Source organism: Calypte anna, chromosome 7 (genome assembly GCF_003957555.1).
Source record: "Calypte anna isolate BGI_N300 chromosome 7, bCalAnn1_v1.p, whole genome shotgun sequence".
NCBI lineage: Eukaryota > Metazoa > Chordata > Aves > Apodiformes > Trochilidae > Calypte > Calypte anna.
In genome coordinates, this window is record NC_044253.1 from 13,789,208 (window position 1) to 13,811,294 (window position 22,087).

At 38.5% G+C, this 22,087-nt stretch overlaps 1 protein-coding gene across 1 annotated transcript in view; it reads left to right on the forward strand.

Annotated features, from left to right (window-relative positions):
- The window catches only part of CNTNAP5 (contactin associated protein like 5), a 263,642-nt gene that overhangs the window by 218,618 nt on the left and 22,937 nt on the right, over positions 1–22,087 (forward strand). Inside the window, exons 17-22 of the mRNA XM_030454114.1 lie at positions 947–950; positions 2,854–2,981; positions 3,199–3,369; positions 5,541–5,759; positions 13,182–13,421; positions 14,998–15,222. Of these exons, the coding sequence (XP_030309974.1) occupies positions 947–950; positions 2,854–2,981; positions 3,199–3,369; positions 5,541–5,759; positions 13,182–13,421; positions 14,998–15,222 (987 nt within the window). The remainder of the gene's footprint in view (positions 1–946; positions 951–2,853; positions 2,982–3,198; positions 3,370–5,540; positions 5,760–13,181; positions 13,422–14,997; positions 15,223–22,087) is intronic.

Here is a 22,087-nt window from a genome sequence, read left to right on the forward strand (position 1 = left end):
TAGAGTCAGCTTAAAGAGTATCAGGAAATTAAGACACACTTTAGCTCCCATGAGGTCCTGCATAGTTTCTTCACATCTCTTTTCTGCTTTTCTTAGCTAAAATATCATAGGTGTTGACTTTTCACCAAAAAATTTGATTACCCACCATGAGATAATAATAAAACGCAACAGTAACTGTTGTTCATGTCACTAACACACTATGTGAAAATTAGAATGTTTTCTCATAGGTTTGTTCCAGTATGTGCTTGTATGAGAATAAATATTCTTAACACATGTATTTTTTTTCCACGTGTGAGAGAATAAAATACATAAAATGTGCTTTTTGAGTTTCAAGAGAAACTTGAATGAGTTTTCAAGGCATTAATATAAAAGTGAAGATTTTTATTAGATCTAGAATATTTTTCTTTCTCACAGTTGAGCTATGCTGTTAAAGATCTGTGTGAATCTGGCATATAACTAGTGAAAACTCAGTCATAAAATTTGATATCAAAGAACTTCATGCAATATAACAGAATACTAATAAGTAACACAGTTTTCAGAGATGTGGAACAGATATCTTGAAAATGTCACCATTTAATTTATTTTTTTTTATGTATGTTCAGTGGTAGCTGTAGGAAGATACTGATTTTTTTTTAATGCCGATCAAAGTACAGTAAAAAGCCTGCACTATTTTTTAAACGAAAATAATTTTGCTAGAAAAATCCTAACTATTTTTGTGAATGTTTTTAAATTTTAAAATAAATTCCAGTTTAGTTATTAGTGTCTATATTGCATTTTTTTTGTCCTCTTTCTGTGCATCTTTCTGCCTTTCATTCATTCAGCCTACTCTTCTTCCCCTCACCTGCTGAATGTCCTATTTAATGATCTTCTTAAGAAATAGTCAAATAGTTCAGCTTTTGTAAGAACTATTTCATTTTCTCTTGATAGCGTTTACACTAACTTTCAGATTGGTACAATGAGCTATAGGGGGTTGCTGCTGAGACACCTCTGTGAAGAGATTTGGACCCCATGTGTATTTGAATCATACATGGTGGTTTTCCTTCTGAGTCTGTATTGAAGGCATTAGTCTGCCTTGTGCCTTGGAATTTCATCTCGCTGCACTTTGTCTGCAATTATCTGCATTTCAGAAACCCACTGAAGCAAGAAAAAAATGGTAGGGTTTTAGAGGGTAACTCTCCTTTTCCCCATGGAATTATGAGACAATTAACTGTGCTGCATGCAATTAGAAACAATGAAAAATAAATTAAATGCATGCAGCCTTTTTAAAAGAGATAAAAATACACTTTCTATTTTTTCTGACATCAATCAGAGTAGAGCACTTAGCCAAGCAAACATCTGAGACTGTGTCAGACCACAGCTGCAGTGTTCACCCTGATCATTTTTTCTTTCCTGCAGTCATTTGTCCCTTCCCACAGCTGGGATTATAATGAGAGGTACATTTCTGGAAGGTGGTGTTACGAGCAGCAGGTAGATAGTCTGGAATCTTGCCTGGCATGTCAGGCTCGCTAGCAGTGGTATCACCCAAAAAGTGGTATCCTTTTCCTGAGGCTTTGTGTCATACCTGCCTGAAAGAACAGTGGATGAAAATTTGGAAGTAGTGGCATTTTGGATATGATCATTGTTGTCATTCTCCTGTGCAACATGTAGTCCTTCACCTCTGAGCAGAGAGGTGAGTTGAGTCCAGACCCTGCACACTGATTGCTGGATTATAGAGGTTTGAATCCTTTTCTCCAAAACTATTGAGATTTAGCTCCATGAAGGCTTATGTGCCCAGGTGCACAGTAGACCTCAATCCTGAGATAAAGAGCCAGGAGAAGAAATAAACTCGTCACTATTAAGATAAAAGACAGTAGCACTTGCCTCTCTTTAATCAGTCGACAGAGAAATACCTTGAAAGAGCAGTTTGGCTCTGGTCAGGTCAGAGTTGGATGCCTGAGGTTCAGTTCCTGAAGTACAATGGCACAAATTCATGTCTGTAAACCCTGCCAGAGTCACAGCCACTGATGCTGCTTAGGGACCAGAGGGCAGCCAGGAAAAGCTGTGCTGCATTTTGAGGACAATTTGCCCAGCATACTCCAAGAAGGAACAAAGAAATGATCCTTTAGGATCAAGCTTCCTTTCTCTTCTCTTCCTTTCTAGCAATCATGTGTAAGTTGGTCACAGCTGCTACCAAAAGAGTGTCTTTTGCAGATGCAGTCAGTTGGCCTTGGGTATGTTAGTGGCTGGACTCAAATTTCCACAGGCCCCTAATGCACGGGGCTGATTCCACACAACTCTCTCTACCAGTTCAACCATCTTTGCAGGGTGCTGAGTCAGTTGTGTCCCAGCCATCTTGGGGCTGGATCCAGTCCTGTCTGGCTGCCTCATGCTAACAGTTTGCTGCATCAGGTATTGTGTCTCCTCTGCCTGCTCGGATAAAGCCTGAAGCCAGCAGAAATGCCATTATCTGTCTCCAGCTAACTTAACAGGAATGCAAACTTGGACGTAGAGCTGCTCCACATCAAATTCATCCTGCTGAGGAAACTCTAGAGCCCAGTTTACATCAGTGCCCATCAGGCAGAATGGCAGCACTTTCCCTTGGTTCATGATTGTTCTGCACAGCTGAAATGCAGTTACAGTCCTCACCAGACATCATCTTGTATCCAAGTACTTCTGCAGGGGTTTGTGAGCATAGGAAGCACACATGCACGTGTGTATCTTCAGCAGTGTGTACCAGTCTCAAGTCTTCTAGGTAATTCTTCAAAAGGCTTTACATTTTTAAGTAAGCACTTTCAAATATTGCTCTGCATAAGGAAGGCTGGGGATTTTGTCTGTGGTTAACCTGTCTCTTTCTGTTTGGTTGTTATAATCCAGGACAAATGATACCGGCCTCCTTGCTTTCAAAGACCATTTGCCTGTAACTCAGATAGTGATCACTGACACAAACAGATCAAATTCTGAGGCTGCTTGGAAAATCGGCCCTTTGCGTTGCTATGGAGACAGTGAGTACAAGCTCTTCTCAATTTCCATAGGTACAGAATGTTCCCTCTTTTTTTTGTGGTTTGTTTGGGTTGTTTATTTTGTTTTTTGTTTTGTTTTGAGGTTTTTTTGTGTTTATTTAAAACCCTGTATTTATCTGATGAAAGGGGGCTTTCCACATGCAGCTTGCAGCTGCTGTCCTGTGCCAATTAACTATAGAGAAGGGGGCTGTGTTTGCAGGGCAGTTCTGGAACGCTGCTTCCTTCAACACCGAGGCCTCCAGCCTGCACTTCCCCACCTTCCACGCCGAGGTCAGCGCAGACATCTCCTTCTTCTTCAAAACTACTGCTGTTTCTGGGGTGTTCTTGGAAAATCTGGGGATGAAAGACTTCATACGAGTTGAAATAAGCTGTAAGTTTCACTGTTGAAAGATCGTGGCATATTTTTCCCATTTGACAGGTGCAGGGAACTGGGAAGGTCATGTTTTTCTTCTTTCTTGAGATGGTTGGAAGTGCCTGAAGAGGAGAAGATGAAGACATAATGACTTAGTAATTTAGACTTATCTGTCTCTCCTGTCAAAATATTCCCTGTATAGCCTTGGTCATTGCAATTAATCTTTTATACCTGGTTTTATCTTTCTTAAACAAACGGGTGACTGAATTTATTTTTTCCACATTGATATTAATTTGTTTTTTCTCTTTTTGAGAAAAAGATACTGGCTAAATGTACCCATAGATTGCCATTTTAGTTGAAAGATGAAAATTTAATACAATCACTCCAATGTTTACTATTATTTCTGTATTAGCAACTCTGCAGTGGGTGGAAGTAGATGATCCTTAAAGGTCCCTTCCGATCCAAACTTTTCTGTGATTCTATGAGATACACAGTCTGATGCAGCTCTGGTGTTTCAAAGGAACTCAGTGTGTATGGTACAGCTCCAAGGTGAGAGTCTATGAAGAACAGGATGCTAGTGCAGGATAATTCAGTCACAGTTGTAATGGGCCTTGAATACTTCAGAATCTAGTAAGTGACTGCAGTATGATTGCTATTCACTATATAAAGAAGAGTAACAGGGAGCTTAATTAGTGAGGTTATAGCTCACTACCATTCTGATGACTTCAAATATTTATTTGTAACAAAAAGGTGCCATGTCTTTCACATGAAATGTGATTTCTGTATTCCAAATTCTGTCAAGCTTGGGAAAAACAGAGTGCCATGCATTTTATAATATGGTTATAATAACCTCAACATCAAAATTAATAAAATGGGGCCCTAAGGCCCTTCGATCCATTAAACAAATGATAGATGTTGTGATGCATTATCACAAAGTAATGAGGTATGATTTACTGTTAATTGCACATTCAAGTCCAACATGGCCATACTTCAGTGTACTAAATTTTATCCTCAGAGATACAGAAATATTATTATGATTTTGATATCAAATATATCAAACACCAAAACCAACTTGAAGGATCATTTAGTAAAATCTTTTGTGTGAGTGTTAAAGCTGTACTCCTGGAGAAATGGGTTAATTAAAAGTTTGGGAAAAGTCTTGTCTGTTAAACTCAAGCTTCTCATTAGTAGTTCGTGTTGTGTTTCTTGCTGCCAGATGGAATTTGCAGCCTAAAGGCCTTGTATCAAGGAAGCTCCACAAACCAGCTGCTTCGAAGGGAAGCGGCCTTTTAGCAGATGCAGGGGCTCAGAATAGATCTTTGTCTATCCCTGTGGAGAGTTTTCTATCTTAACTATCTAAGAAGCAGCTTGCAAAACCAGACCAATCCAATTTGTTGGGCTTGAAATAACAGGTTTCTATGAATTTTCAATCCACAACCTTCTGCTTGTGCATTCTGTGGATTTGGTCTTTCTGGTGCATTTAGCATTTTAAGAAGAGGAAAAATAATCAGTAATAAGAATGTTAAAAAGTTCTGTTGCCTTTCAGGCTTCCAGCAGAGCAAGATGGACTCTTATATGTGGCTGTTGTTTACCAATTATTGTTCTGTTTCTAGAAGCCTTACTACCTCTGGACATGTGTTACATAGGCCTCTTTAGTTTAGGATCAACAATGAACGAATTTTGATCATCTGATTTTCCTTGCTTCCCAGGTCAAGCTTAAGTCAGGCCAATGAATGCTTGTAGGATTCTTTCCTACCATGTGTAGCTAAGTTCTGTTGCTGTTAAAGTACATGCAATTTGAAAAATTTATTCAGAAAGAGCTCCTTCTTCCTTTTCACCCCTCTTAATGTTATTTGTCCAAAATCTTGTGTTACCATAGTGTGACTTTTGTACAGCATGCACTTTTACTTGTAAACAAAGTAAGCTACTATATCTAGAGCACTGTAATTGTTGTAACAACAAAGATGGATACCCACAGCCAAGCATAATGCCAGCAGGGATCAAGCAATGAGGCTGCAGGCTTAGATTTATGAATAGGCTGCTGTGTAGGAGATAGGAAGTAAATGAAGCTATACTGTTTGGTGACATAAAAGTTATTGGATCCTGTGTTTATTCAGATTTTCCAGATGTCAAAACTATGATTTAATTCAGACCTTCACTTCCTCTTCACATCTGTTTATCTGTTCCAGCCCCCAAAGAGATCACCTTCTCCATAGATGTTGGGAATGGCCCCACAGAAGCCACTGTGGAGTCTCCCAGAGCACTGAATGACAACCAGTGGCACTATGTCCGAGCAGAGAGGAACCTCAAGCAAATCTCTCTCCAGGTGGACAACCTCCCCAAGAAGGTCCTGGAGGCACCTGCTGAGGGACACTTCCGCTTGCAGCTCAACAGCCAGCTATTTGTAGGTAGGAGTCATTTAATTCTCTAGATGTGCACAATATTACTATGTCAATACCTTGTTAATGCTCTTCTTTCACCACTGAGCTTGCATGTGGTGACCTGATTTTGCTTTCTCTTCTTCCATTGCTGCACAGGTAACATAAATTAAACCAAGAACTCATAGTATTTCTTCATGTGCAGCACTGGCTGTGTAATTTGCTGTAAGAAAAGTGATCCCTCTTTAGAGATACAATGTGAAAGACACAAATTCTTTATATAAGTTTCTGCCCTGATGACAATATGATCTTAAAGTCTATTCCTTCAATTATGTCTGCTGAAACCCTTGTTTGGCCATAGTGTGTTTGTGTGAGAGAATGATGAAGACAATCAAAGCAAATGCAGTTACTTTAATTGAAGGTAGTCTTTCAAAGAGAAGGAAATTATCTCTGTTTGCATACAGTTTGTTTCTCTATCTCCCTTCCAAATGAAAACTAGATTGGGACCAGCTTGTATTTGATAATATAATTACAAGGGGTTACAAAGGGACTTCTCCCTTTCCTATATTCAAATGCTGTCTTTTTGAGTAAATCACTCAGTGATGGATTGGGATGTAATCTGCCTCTTATTCAGGGCCACTCAGGTAACTACTGATTCTTTCCTTAAAACGCATTCTTTTGCTTAACTGAAATGCTGTATCAAGCCTCAGTCTGTCAATTCAATTTATAAAGTTTAACTGTGTATCCACACCCTTTGATTTAAAAAGATTTTGGGGTAATTATTTGATTTTTTTTCCTAGTGTATATGTGCAATAATTACTGGGCTCTGAATGTAAGGAATGAATCTGTTAATAGATATATCTGCATCAATGGCCAGGAGTCTTTCCCACATAGCTGTTGATTTATACTGAAATGATCTCTGATAGACTCAGCTGGAGGCAAGTCCATGGAAGAACTTGCAGAAGGGAGGCTTGAGACTAACAAAGTGCAAGTTTTCTGTTTTCTGATATGAAGTATGCTGCTATTAATTTCTTTCTGAACTCTGAGATCATCCTAAGAACATGTTCCACAGGAGACCAGGCCTAGAGGCAGTAGGGTTGGGCTTCTAGACACCTTGGAAACCTCAGAGACATCTAGCCCAAGGTACTGCCTCCAGTTAGAAAACAAGAATGAATTTCATGTTTAGCCATTTGCAATTTTTGGTTGTCTTTTTAAAGGAGTAAAAATGAAGGATTTATCATGTCATCTGTCAGATATGTCACATATCAGCTGCTTACCATCTCATATCTGAAAAGCAGCATCTGCCCATAAGTTTCCCTCTCTCCCTCACCAAAATAAAGGGGCTACCTAAGTGAACTTCATGGTGGTTTTAAAGTGACTTATCAATGAGTTGCACCATGGAAGTCTGTGGTAGCTAAGGACCTCAGCAGAGAAATGTTCTAAGAGGAATCTTGTCACCAAAAAGAAATACAAAGCCCTACACCTGAGGCAAATGAGCATCATGCATCTGTACAAGCTGGGGATTCTGTGGGGAAGTGGCAGCTGTGCAGAAAAGGTCCTGTTGGTCTTGGTGGAGAAGTGACTCTGTACCTCACCTGAAGGTATTCCTGCTTTGAGGAACAAGTCGGACCAATTCCAAATTTTTTTTTTCTGGTTTTACTTAATATTTACATTAATAGTTACTTTACACCAGCCAAGGGGTGAAAAGTTCTCACTGCCTGCTAAATAGAATGCATTCACTTTCTCATCCACACTTACCCTGAACCCTGAAAAAAAGGGTTTTTAGGGGTGCATTTTGGCCCTTAGCTCTACCTTATTGAAGGCCAAAAGTGTCCATGACTTCCTGAGTTTTCCTTAGTGCAGTCAGAAGAGATAGAAACTTGGGCATCCTCCTGATTCTCAGACTCTTTGCCCCTGGGTGTTCCAGGGAAAGGTGGCAGAGGTCCAGTGATACACAGATGTGGCACAATTTGTCTCTATTGAAAATCTCATATCAATCTCTAATTGCAGACAACTAATTTAGTACCTGAACCACGCAGATTGAATTTTATCCCATATGAAAAATAAATGCATAAACAACATTGTAAAAAGGAATAGAGCAGCAGCACATAATAGTACTCCCTGCTCCCTCATGTAATCCACAATATATTTGTTTCTACAGCATTCCACATACTGACAGTGATTAAGAGGTTTCCACAATTAGTATGCACACTTTTAATTAATAATCTATATAACTGATGTGATTTGCTATTTTAGAAATGTTCCAAGTATTTTTTTAATTGAATCTCGCTGTTTCATTCCTTTTAAACATGGAACTTTATTTCCACACTGGAGGTAGCTAGTCATTGAGATATAGCTATTTTTTTTCCCCTTGATTGTTCTCCAGAATCAATTAAAATATTTAGTATAGCTCATAAATAAGGCTCAAAATTTAATTAAGTTTATTTATCTTCTGGAAGGATTTATTGATTCTTTGGTATGAAGGAACTATATTAGCATCACACAACATTATGACAATGATCGAATGGAGATCCACTGTAGCTTTCAAACTACAATTATTTTTCAGTTACTTCAGAGACATCAGCCTATATGCAGTATAGGTGAGCTGGTTTGAGTCTTTTCCTTTTAGACAGTTATACACAGTAGATCATACATATAAAATAAATTTGGACATTTGTAAAGATTGACTACAAGGGCAGTTGACATATAATATAATTTTAAAGAAGCTTTTCAAATTTGGACCCATTAATTCCTTGTCAAATTTTTCTTCTTTCCTTCTTTTTTGGCCAGATTTTTCCTTCTTAACTTAAAAAAACAGATAGATACATTTGGTACTGTATGTAATAGAATAATATAATTCATGGGGGTTTATGTTAGTTTGTTGTGTTTTTTAAACATTGGCTTGTCACACAGACTTTTTACTTTATATGATTTATGGTAAAGAAAGTTGAACAAAAGCTTTTTCCAGCAATGTTATCAAAACAGTCAGTTGCAGGCAGTCGTGGAGCTGTGCTTCATTTACTCCTGACCTGGAAATACTGACACTTTGTGAGGGACTTAACCAGCCTGAAATACTTTGTAAGGATGGAAGTAAAAAGCCCTGACTTTCATTGGAAGTTTATCTTGATATTGACTGACTGTGTTTTTTAGGAGATTTAGCCATTAGCTTAAGATTTTCCAATTACTAAGCACAGAGAGGATTTCTTTTTTATTTGTGTAGATTCTTTTATGTCCAGTAAGGGATGAATTCACACTTCCATCTTCCTGAGTGGAGACCTTGATGGTGTTTCTCTCTTATTTACCAGTTTTCTTCAAAGATGGGGGAACATAATATTCTCTCTTTTAATTTTAGGCAAAAAATTAAAAAGACTGCATTCAGAGATAAAAATGTACATGAGCGAATGTTCCCTTCCATAAGAAACCAAACCAAACTGAATTACAGTTGTCCAGTCCTTTTAGGTGGAGAAAACATTGCTTGAGTGTGAACAAGAGCAAAGATGTGTCCTGAAACTATGAAAAATGTGAACTTTAGTTGGCTCAGAGGGATATTAATTGATATATGACAATGAATTCAGTGTTTGGATGTCATGGCTACATATTCCAGCAGAGAAATGCTGGTGTTCAGAGACTATAGTGGAACCTGAGAGTCTCACCATGACTTACATTATCCCTATGCTAATTTTGAGTTATGTATGTTCTTGAACTTAAACCTGTCTGGGTCATTGCTAGGGTGAAAATCAATTTTCATCTTGCTCTGTGTACTTAGATGTAAACCATGGGTGTGTATAATTTTCTTAAGCTGCTTCTTCATGTCAGGCATGTCTTCACATTACGTTACTTGGATTAACAGCACTGTCTACCAGAAAGCTTCTTCACTCACTTCTGGCCTTGATAAGCATAAAGTAGCTGTAATCCAATATCTGCACACCCAAAAATACTTCCATTTTGAAGCTGGTAAAATATTTCAAATAGAGAATTTCATACAAGCTTTATATATCCTGGAAAGATGCCCTCACACAGTGCTTTCTGTTTACCTCAAAGTCTCTTATACATTGATATTTTATAAAAAGAGCTAATAGAGCTGAGAATCAGATCTTTCTTCCCATTTGCTTATACTAGTGGTATTCACAGAAATGATGGATTTTGGGTGTCATTTCTTGCTATAGCACCTGATCTCCATGCAGTTCTGACCTGCCATCTTTCATTGCCACCTTTCTGTGTTTGATCAGTCTTTGGGGGACAGCACATCACATAGCATGTGTAAGAAACTGTCATTGCCTGGTGTTCCCAGGAATCAACTGCAGTGATGATTTCTTACAAAATAACCTACAGAAAATGGCTGCCTTCTTATGGGATTTGCCTGGAGAGAAAACCAAAAGCAGGGGAGTAAAAAATGGAGGTGTTCAAATCTAAACCCTCTCCTTTTATCTCCTCATCCATAGCAACACAATGTGACAGGATTCAAATTGCCAATTCTTGCTTTGTTCCATCGCTTCCTATAAATATTTGACTGTATCCAAATATGGTTTCTCTCTGTTATGGAGAAAAAGTCCTGCAGTCAGTAAGAGATGAAAGTTTAGATTACATAATGTCTTTATGACTGGTTGTTGTGTTACATTTGTAATTGACTCACAGGGCACTTATGGATTTATCTATGTACTAAGAAGGAGTTCTGTGGCTACACTTCTCGCAGTAACTTTAAGACAGTCTGCTTGAGGCTGACACTGGCACACATGGAGTGTGTGGCAGGCTTCTGTGTGTGCAAAGGGGAAGATAGAAATGACTTTTCATTGCTAGTACTCTTGAAAACAAACCAAGCTTCGATTTAAAGCAGCCTAAAAGAGTTAGAAAACCATTTCTCACCTTTTTTTTTTTTTTTTTTTTTTAATGGGTTTTGGGTATCTAGCTGCATTAGGCTGCTTTATAATCCTTAAGATGGATATTCTTGCACCTGGCTATGTTTCTTCTGTTAATTTTTTTAAAAATTACATTAAAAGGTGCATGCCCCCAACAAATATACAAACTAGATGACATCAGCTGCACCAAACTGCTCAGCAACAGGGAAATTCGGCACATACCTGCTCTGAAGGGACAGGCAAAAATCATTCCTTTCAATGGACAGTCAGTTTCAGCATTCAAAACAAGTGTCACCCTTTTGGATAGTGCAGCTGTCTCCTGTGGTCCTGGAGGAGCTGTGTCCTCATCTCCTCATGGTAATGTTTGAGAGGAAGCTCTGTCTTAACTAGTGGAGAAGGCATGACCATGGTACTCCAGTGTAGGGAGGGGAAGGACGGTCCTCACAGACTGCTTTGAGAGCAGGATTTACACTCAGATTGGTAAAATAGAGAACCAGAATGCAAATCCTAAGAAGTTAATTTGCTGCATAAAGTCTTAACTAGAAGTTTTTGTGCTATTCATGGGGTTTGTTAAGGAGACTGGCAAAATTCAGTGTTTGGATTTCTGGTTTTGTCTTGGGAGCAAGGAATTGCGGAATCCTTGGATGAATCTTCTCTGGTGTATACAGTATAAATGCAACATAACTGCAGAGTTGGCATCAGAGGAACTTTTCTGGGAGACGGAGAAAAAGAAGGAGAGAAAAAGAGGAGGCAGGGTTTATTTATTGTTAGTGTTTTGAAATGAATCTATAGACACTCCAGATATTTTGGAGGCCAGGAGGAGGAACTAATGCTTAACTACTTATGTATCCTGACTGCTCTGTACAACTTTTAGTCTGAGGCTAACAAGTGTGACTTGGATGTCTTCTGAGGAATATAATAGCAAGTACTTCTACTCCTGCATAACAATAATTATAATTCTCATCCTCCCATGCCCTTTCCTTTTCTTTGTATCAATTACATAAAGCAAGAATGCTCTAATACTTCCCTGTGCCATTTCAGCTTCCTTAGTCCAGTTCTTACCAACAAAAAGTGCTTTGTTTTTTGAATAAAAGCCTCGATTAATTGATATAATCTTAATTATTTAACCAAGGGTGTCACCAAGCTATACTGCATGCTCAATTGTGAGTTTCTTGCCCTCTCCTCTCACATAGTCTTTTCCTTGCCCCAATGCTTCCCAGAAAAATTCAGCCACATAAATACCTTGCTGAAGACAGCATGGCTCATTTGACTGTCACCTCCACTCAGCAAAGAACACCCAAACTTTGTTACTTGTGGTCCCAAGGCTTATCCTAAGATCTGTTTTCCTGAATAAAACATTTATGTCACGTCCATGAAATTGTCAGGTCCAACAGGCCTATTAAGAGTATGAAGAATCTACGAAGCCTACTGGAGACAAGTTTTGCTTTTCAAACCATTGCTTCATTCTCTTATTTTGCAGAAGTTTTGTTTTAATTAAACAATTTGTGAAAAAAAACCCCAAACAGATGCTCTTCTGCAAGGACTTCTCAAAAGAAAATCTTTTATCTCATGCACTTTGATATAGAATCAATGTCTACAGAAGAATAATTTGGAAAGATAGCATCTTTCATACTTTTGCAGCAGAATCACCAAAATGCTAGGATTTCAGAGCCTACTAATGCTCATAACTCCTGAAACAGAATTAGAGTTCTAAGCAGCGATCAAAATTGCAGTATCTTCAAATGCAAAACCTTGGCAACTGCTAAACAAAGCCAACATTAATAAAAATGGCGATATTTTCACAAATTACTCTTAACAATCATCGTTATTATTATAATTCTCAGACACCACCTGTTATGGAAGAAGTGTCTAACACTGTTAGCAATTTGATTGGGCATATAAGAAGCTTTCAGAGACTGAGCTGCTCTCTTGCATAGATTCTCACATAGATCTGGTCTTCAGGAAGAAATGCAATTATGCTTAACAATTGTAATAAATAACACAACTGTGACCTCAACTCATGTTTCTTGCCTATAACAAACATTCACATGCAACATCAGGTTGGGCAGTCATGCAAAAATTCTGACTCAAGTAATTTCCCTTCAGCCAGCAGGCCTGGTGCTGAACATGATTCATCCCTGCTATCTGGACTCATCAGCATGTAACTCACCTGTTGTTGGGATCAGGGTGTTATTTATACTCTGTTCAATGGCAACAAATAAGAAAAAAAAGCATTTCAGTTTTGGGTTTCTCATGTATCAGGTGATATGCAGCCATACAATTAATAAGTTGATCTTTATTTCCAAATGAATTTGCAGTTCAAATGCCAGACAGGGCGGTAGTTAAGGCAGGAGATAGAATAATGGCAACAAGGAAGTGTCACATGCAGCTTTTTAGTCCTTTCATAGAGACAAGTAGAGACCTTTAGTTTCCATGGCTGTCCATCTGTCATCTTTTGCTGCTGTATTCACTGATATATAATAGATAATATTTTCTAATACTTCTGGATTCATGTTTGTACCTCTGGATTGGATTTGGCTTTGGTTACCATGCAGACTCACCAATGAATTCATGTATTTCTTTCTCTCTTTTTCAGGTGGAACAGCTTCCAGACAAAAGGGCTTTTTGGGATGCATTCGATCCCTGCATTTAAATGGACAGAAACTTGACCTTGAAGAGAGAGCTAAAATGACACCTGGTGTTAAACCTGGATGTCCAGGACATTGCAGCAGTTATGGTAATCTGTGCCATAATGGAGGTAAATGTGTGGAGAAGTATAATGGTTACTCCTGTGATTGTACCAACTCAGCCTATGAAGGACCTTACTGCAAAGAAGGTAGGCACCAAGCTTTCATCCCAAGTCCTTAGTGGTCATTGAATTACTGCAGTTTTACCCATGTCAGCTTGGTGTCCCTGTGCTACACTGTATTCTAATACCAGTTACCCCTTCAGCATTTTATCTTTTATTTATATTTAAATTAAGCAAGCTACTATGCTTCCTTTTGTTGACTATGGTGGTGGCCTGGGAAATTAAAACAATGTTACCTGTACTGGTAAATTTACCAACTTTATCCCAGTATGATTCCCGTATTTGATTACATACAACTTGGACCAGACATTAACAAATAGGGCTGAAATTTTTCATAGCAGTTGCTTTCCCATGTCTGAATATTTAGTTTGCTTGTTTTTGAAGCCCATCCAGCTTTGTCCACCTTAAAAAAATCTCAAAAGTTTTTCTGTACAGAGTTTTGGAGCAACGGTGTGGCAAAAGAAGGTAGTCTTTTTATGGTTTGTTTCACCGTTCCTGTGACAACTCATCCAAAGGTTAAGAGATTTTAAAAATAAGCATGATGCATTCAGGAGAAAACTGATTTTTGTGGTTTGGTCTCTGGTGACTGTGTCGTCACTGAACCTTTCTGGTGGCTCTTAGGAGATGTTGCCAATACCAGAAAAAGGAGCAGGGCAAATGAGGAATGTCCAATTTAGATAGGATGTTCTTTTCAAGAGGAAGGAAAACTCCTGCTCAATAGCAACAAGGTGCAATGTGAGTGTTTAAATTTCCACAGCAGTCCCTGACCTTGCAAATAGAGCAGATTTACCAAGTGGGCTGCATCATCTGCTGGTGTAAATCAGCATAGTTGTACTGCAGTCCATGGAACTATGCCTACTTACTGCTGAGGATTTGGCACCAGTGCCACAAGAGGTCTATCAAATACAAGAGGCAAATCACATAGTGCCCTGCTAGGAGATGCAACTATAGAGGTGGAGCCATTTAATTGGAGAAAGTAATTTGCAGTCAGTCTCCAGCTGAAGATATCACCATCCTGAATATACCCTGCCTCTCAATAGAAACAACAGCTTTTATCATCTGTATTTTGGGGCCGGACTGTGTTGTGTTTACACAAGTGTGAGTTCTTGGGATCTGAGCAAGCACAGGTAGATATTTCTCTTTTGGAGGTTCCAAAGGAAGCTTCCCTTACTGTCTGTCTTTGTGTCAATGTATTGCTTTATTTTGTTTAAAAGGTGACTGGAAAGGACAAATATATTGTCTTTACTGTGGGTAGAAGACAGAGAATATTGCCTTACACGTCAACTGTCAGAAGATGGTGAACTGAGCATTTATTTGGCTGACAAACATTTTGGCCTGTTCCATCTTGTGGAGCTCTAATTCCAGCTCTAAAGTAACCTGTCTCCATATACTGTCCTTCTCTGTGCCAGACAAATACCTGGTAAGGAAGGACTAGGGACTAGGAAGTCCTTCCTAGTCAGAATTAAGGAACAGTGATGTTAGCTGGGTCAAGGGCATTTTGCAGGGTTCTGCTGATGATGCAGACAGCTCATGTCCGTGCCTGTCTGGGATAGCTGAAAATAAAGTAGATTAAATTATTCCCTTGGTTTATGTATGCTTTCAGAGGTTTCTGCATTATTTGAAGCTGGCACTTCCATAACCTATATTTTTCAAGAACCTTATCCTGTCACAAAAAACGCAAGCACCTCAAGCTCTGCCATTTATGCGGATGCTGTCATGTCCAAGGAAAATATTGCATTTGGCTTTGTCACAGCACATACTCCAAGCCTTCTGCTGTACATCAACACCTACTTTCATGAATATTTGGCTGTGATTCTCTCCAAGAATGGTAAGTACTCTTGATTTGCTACCAAAGGGAGACCAGCGTAACTGTGTTAAGATTTTTGTGATGATAGTATAGAATTCTGCACTGATTTAAGTTCACTTCTGTGTCTGCAACTTTATCGACTTTGTAGTATTCAGTTTATGCAAATTAGCATCACTCATGTTTATGTCCCTTTATTTGGCATTCAGAGCTACACTTGCCTATTCAGTCTTTGAATAATCCTGTTGTTGGGACTTAAAATGTGCTTTGACTTTCATTTGGCAAGACTCTACAATAGCAATTTCTTGCTATTTATTCCACACTGAGATCCATTAGGCCTCCAGGGTAAGGGAATGAGAAATACCATGAGTGTACAAGAACGCTTGGTGAAGAAATATATTACCATTTTATCTTTTGCATTCTGTCTTGGCACATGTGTTGCTCTTCACTGGGTTGTGTCAATTGAATACAGCCAATATGTCTGAATATTAAAGCCATAAAATGTCAAAGTTTTCTAGGTTCACTGACCAAAACATGAGGTATAAATCCACTTGCTACTAAAACGCACATGGTCTGAGGACTTTCTGAAAACATGTGAAAAATTTATGGGCATAAACTTATTCTCAATAAAAACTTTGGCTCCTGAGTCTTTCAGTGCTTTCAGAAAACTTATTCCAGACAAACATCATCCTAGATAAAAATATTTGAATTATTCAAGAGTAACTCAGGCACTGGAGTACTTGAAGTCATGAGTAAGCATATTGGTGAGGCAGTAGCCTGTGGCAGTCCAATAGGAAGGTAATGCTGTGTGGAATATGTGCATTTGACCAAATGATCCAGACCACTCTGAAACCTTGCAAATTCCAAAATAGCTAAGCTTTCAAGTACCAGCAAATCAAGCAATAAGGAAAAAAACAAAACAAAACAAAACTGTCTTGTGGCTAGCTTTCGGAAATCACTGGTTTCAGGAGGGGTGGCTGAGAAAGTATCACCCTGAGCCTGTCTCCCCTAAGCGGACTCCCAGCAAGGTGGTGGAACTACCAAGGAAACCCTCCTTGCTCTCTCCTCGCCAGTCTAGTCCCAGATTTCCATCTCTGATTTGCTCTTGGAGGCAAGTGTTTGTGATCTTCAGATATATTCATATTCCATTGCATAGTGCCAGGGTGGCAGAGCCCCTGCTGAGGTGAAACTTTGAAATCTGCTTCACAGTTACACTCAGGCAACCAAAAGTAGAGGTAAAGTGAACAAAAACGTAATATCTATTTAAATCACCTCTTCTGCTGCCAGAGTAGTGTCAAATGACTTTAGAAACCAGAGGCAATTGGCTGTTATTGATGACATACAGCCATCAGCAAGCTATAATTGGGAGATTCTGGAAAGGGGGGAATCTCTAAAGGTGCTGGGGGAAGGGGTTTGGATCAGGACACTGGCATCACTTGTAGCAGCTCAGCAGGAGCACAGATAAGCCTTGCATTTTGGCAGCTGCACCATCTGCAAATCTCTGCTCTGGTTCTCAACTTCTGGAAATTAGAATGAAGCAGCTCAAAGCACACTCAGGCAATTTAGACAATGATGCTTTTATTTACCATCTTGTAAAATTAAGATAACAGTAGGATAAAAGGGTTGTGGAGATGTCAGACTCCAAATCTGTGGTCTTTAAAATGTAGCACAATGCAGACAATTATTAAGATAAGTAGGTAACCTTGGTTAACTCATGAAAGCCCCATTCAGAGTTGCTCTGTGCATGCTTCTCTGTCATTCTTTCAAGATAATAATTTTAGTCACGAATATTCTCTGCCTCTTGTCCCAGTTGCAATATTTTTTAAAAAATCAAATCCTCTTTATTTTATTCAGTCTTGTGGGAATTGAAATTATTCTAATGAAAATAATGTTCAGATATGTTACTCTTTCTTCTTATAGGTTTATGCTTGCCATAAAATTATTAGACTATGAATAATAATGTCCCTGGTATCATTAAAAGGGAACATGATTCCTTTTGTTTTACTGGCCTATTTTCAAGGAATCTTGCTGAGTCTGACAATGTCCCAGGTCCCAGCTGGACCACTGATCGGTTAAATAAAGGTTAGACTCCTGGTGAAATGGGAATGGGCATTCTCACTTTAGAGGTGAGCAGCAATAATCCTTGCTGTAATCCCAAGACCATTTCCACTTGTTAAGAAACTATCTTAGAACAGTGTGTGGATACTTTAACACCTCACATTTTTAAAGCATTTTTCAAGCTACTATTCATGTATTGTTATTCTCCTTTTCTTTTATACACAGAATAACTAAGCAAATTATTAGTTAATGAAAATGACACTGAGAAGAATGTTTCTAGTAATGCAGACTTCCTGTGTTAGATATTTAAGATAAAAGAAGGGAAAATAACTGCAAGGCTTATTCATAGCTAGGCAATATTGAAAGGGTTTATATGAAAATGAACTTGCATAGGCAGCTAAAGTCTAATCCAGTCAGGTGTGAAATGTTCCCTGTACAGTGAATTCATTTCAGTAAAATTAATAAATAATCACATTTAACCCAAACACACTTTTCACTGTCAGTCTGTAGAGAAGGTCATATAATTAGAAGATACAATATGTATTGATTGAGACACCAGTATTATGGTAGTAAAATTATTCATTTAGAGTTACCCAGCAAGCCAGTGACAAGTCTGGGAAAAGGAGTAAAATCTCCTCATACCCACTCGTGGCTTTACCTGCTCAGATCAGTGCTGCCCGCAAAGAAAGCCCTTGCAGTGCTTGGAGCCCTGGAGGGCAGGTGGTTCGTGAGGTAGGTAAAGTTACCACAGATGATACAATATTCCAGGGCTACACAGATGACCTCCTTCTCTAAAATTTGATGCTTGGTAGTGTGCAGCATCTAATATTTCTAGAAATAGTTCCCAGCCAAATAACTTTACCTATATCACAAGGTTGTTTTTAAGTCTGATCAGCTGCCTCATGTCCTGGCAGCTTATGGATAATTTTGCAAATTTATATTTTTAAAAGATGTTTTAGGGATTTTTTCCACCATTAGTTGATACTTAGGCTTTTAAACCATGTATGTTCCTTTAAAAATTCTATGCAACAATTTATCATTGCTCTCTCCTCCCCAGTCCTACATATTGTGCCCATTGTTTTTCAAATTAAATATATATATAGACGGGTATGCATTATATAGATGGATATGTGTATATGGATAAGTATGTATGTAAAGCTCACCTAATCCCCTTAATCCAACACCCAAAAGATAAGCAGTACTGTAATATCTGGCAGTGCATTTTTAATATCAGTGTTGTAAAAATTTCAAATTATAGTGCCCATTACTTAACTAAAAAAAATAGGTTAAAGATCTTATTAGCCTTTCCAGTATGTCAGTCCACAGAAGTTTTCACATCATGGGAAGCTACTTCAAATAATTTTTTTTTTTCTTTGTCAGGCTAAATTTTCACTGTACATGATTTCCCCAGATTACTAGTACCTTAGTATTATGATCAACTTGTCTTGATCCCTAAGGACTATAACTGATGGGGAAGAAAAGTTATAACAAAGAAACTGTTAGTGCTTGTCCTTTCTCTTTACTTCCTTCCCCCTGTAAGTAATCAAATGTGTTATGAAGTATACAGTTTAGAAAATGTTTTCCCAAGTCTTTGGGATTTCTTTGATTCTTAGTGGGTTTGGTTTTCTTTTTGAGAACAATGAATCCCAATCTAGAAACACAGCAGATAGCCAGCACTAAAGAAAACACATAGAATGCCAAACTATCCTAGGTTGACTGAAAATTTATCCGTGTATATTATCTGATCTCTTAAGAAACTGAACAATTTGAGTCAGGGTTTTTTCTGTATTTCTATCCAGTATCTGCTGCCATCGCAATGATCTCTCAGTTCTTTTGGAAAGCAAGACTCTGAAATTGCATAAGAAAGATTAAAGACAAGGAAAAAAGCACACAAAAATAAAAGTACAAATGAAAATATACTGAGCAATTCTTTTCTTAGGTCTCTGATGTGCAGAATATAGTAGCAGAATGTAGATCAACCACACTGCCCTGTCCTTTATGGTCTTGAAATCAGGTGATATTCGAAGGAAACAGGAAGAGAAACCAAAACCTGTAGTAGAGGTGAGCTGAATTAACTCTGCAAAAAAAGAAGGAAATGTAATAGGTGAGAAGCTACTGATTATTTCCTTTCTAATAAACCAGAAATCTTGTCCTGTCTCTAGGTTAGAAGCAAAGGAACCTCTCTGCTGAAGGCATTTAAATTCTTATTAGTTTTGCCTTGCAAGTCTGTTCAGCTTCAGCTCCAACAACTTTTTTCAAGCAAAACCAAAGGTTTTGTCATTCAGTGGTAAAGAAAGGGGAAATATCTACTTTAGTCTTTCAGGCAAAGAATTTTTTATTGTGTTCACACTGTGTACTCTGCAGTTAAGTGGGGCAAAGCTAAAACAATTAGGTAAAATAGAACTTACTGAAATACTGGGGTGGGCTTTGGGGGTGATTTTGCTGCTTATTTTGCTTTGCCACCTTGTGGGGTTTAGTTTTCTTATGTGGCTACCACAGGACATAACTAACTTCTGCAAAAAACCTCTCTAGGATATGCTATTGCTAGTGCAACAAACAGTCTTATCTTTCAAGTACACCTTCTGGCTTGCAGACAGACTTTCAAAATCCATTCAACAATGTGCACAATTTATGTGACTGAAGTGGAAAATGGTGCAAAGGTTCAGGTATAGTTATTTTTTCCAGGAGCAGGAATGTGAGTCACGTCGGGAAGTGTTGGAGACAGCTTTGTTAAGGACACTGGTTTTCAAGCAACTGTGTGTGAATGACTGGCAGTCTTGCTCTGTAACCCAGTAATTAAATTATTTCATATGGCAGACAGGACTGTACATCTTCTAAATATAATTTCAAGCAATTGCTGTAGTTGTCCCTGGAATCTTATGCTATTTACAAGGTAGCAGTGAGAAGTTTTCCTCAGTTGCCTGTAGCGTGGGAAGTTTTGCCCAATCGCCCTGAGGTGGGATGTGGCATCATGAGGAGAAAGGGCTGACATGGCAGGAGATTTCCCAGTCAGTTTCTTTATGTAAATTGAGAAGGTCCTGTGGTTAGAAACATCTCTGGTCCCTTGGATTATTCTCTGCTGTAAACACACTTCACAGAAAATGGGAATGCTGCTTAGAGTTTTCAGTTTAAATCCAGCACTATAAAGTCTTTAAGGGAAGAGGTGGACTCAAAACCATTTTTTGGTTTGTTTTTTTGTTTTGTTTTTTTTAGCAAATGGCACTCTAAATCTCTGTGTGCACGAGTAACTAGAAAGGGGAAGCAACCACTGCATTCAGACAATGACTGGCAGATTTCTTTATCTGTTTTCCAAGAGGAGAGATCTGCAAAATCTGAGTCAGATGAATTCATGGACATGTTTGTATTCATGAAGATCATTTTGTCACACTTGAGGGTCAAGAGATATTCTGGAGACCCACAAGGGAAAAAACAGAGGACTTGTAATTGGGTTACACTGAGCAGGAAAGGCTGAGCATGAGGTTAATAATTGATCTGTGCTCTGCATGTGTAAAGGCTGACTGAATTTACTGGTATCTGGCATTAAACCCTAGACTACTGGCTGCAGATGATCAGCTAGGAATAAACATTACCATTTGCTTGGAGGAGGTGTGTATCTCCTAGAAGATTTAAGTTTCTAGCTCACATTTTGCAGCTGAAAAGTAATTTTTATTGTTGGATTTCTATGGAGATATCCTCAAAGGTGTGGGGAGGAGGAACAGAGGGTCACAAGCTCCTGTGTTTAAGTGGATGCTGCAGATACATAAATGTTCTTCAGTAGTTTTCAAATGAGGGTCTTTTCAGAACCCATTTTACCAAAACCTCTAGCCCTGAGGAATGATTGATTTTTCAGCTATTCTTAAACTGTGGATTATCTGCACTGCGGAGATAGAGAGCTGTGTAGTGAAAGCTGTAGTCCAGCAGAACCACTGACTGAAGTGCTGCCTTGGAGCAGTGTAGCTGTGTCCGCAGAACATAGAGAGATGTCATCACAATGGTACCATTATCTAGAATTTTTCCTAAGTAAATGTTTCATCCTTCCTCTAATTTTCTACATCAGATAGCTTAAGATCTCAAGTCAGTTCTTTGCATGACAATGGTAGTGGCTTGTTACAAAACTCAAATATTCAGAGTTTGCTCTGAATCAAGGAGACGGTCACTGATTAAAGTCTCCAGCTTCTCCAGACACAGAGGGTGGCATAACTTAAAAAAAGGCAGTGGTCTCCTAAGTTAAGGGTGGGCTTTTACTGGTCAGAGGAGCAGAATATTTCCCAGAGGTCCATGACCAGCCAGCCAGTGTCTATAGAGCTCAAGGCAAACAAGGATCATTAACCTCAGAAAGCCATTAATCCACAAGTTCTGTGCAGTTTCTATCATGAGTTAAAATGAGATTTGAGAGACGTGATTTTTTTTCTCTAGTTTTCTTTAAAAGATTACTGTTTACTCTCCTGCATCACAGACATCATGTAGTGCTCAAATTGATTGTTTCATTTTTTTTTTCTGTTCAGACCTCTTTTTCCATGTTCTCATTGCTGAACATTATGTTTATTTGTTAGGTTAATGTGAAACAAGTCCTTGCTTGAAAAGTATCTGTAGCTGCCAAAACTGAAACAGGAATGGTTGAAAAACATTAGGAAAAGTATAGAAACCATGAGCCAGGATCTCAGTGAGGGCAGATTGGGATGAATTCCTCAGAGTATCACAACAGAGGATCTCAGTCTTTTTAGCCTGTGAGCTGTTCACACAGAGTTAGTGATGATGCATAATTTACAAAGCCAAGCTGAACTTTTGGAATAAAACTCAGAGCATGATACTTTTTATTTTATTCACTGGG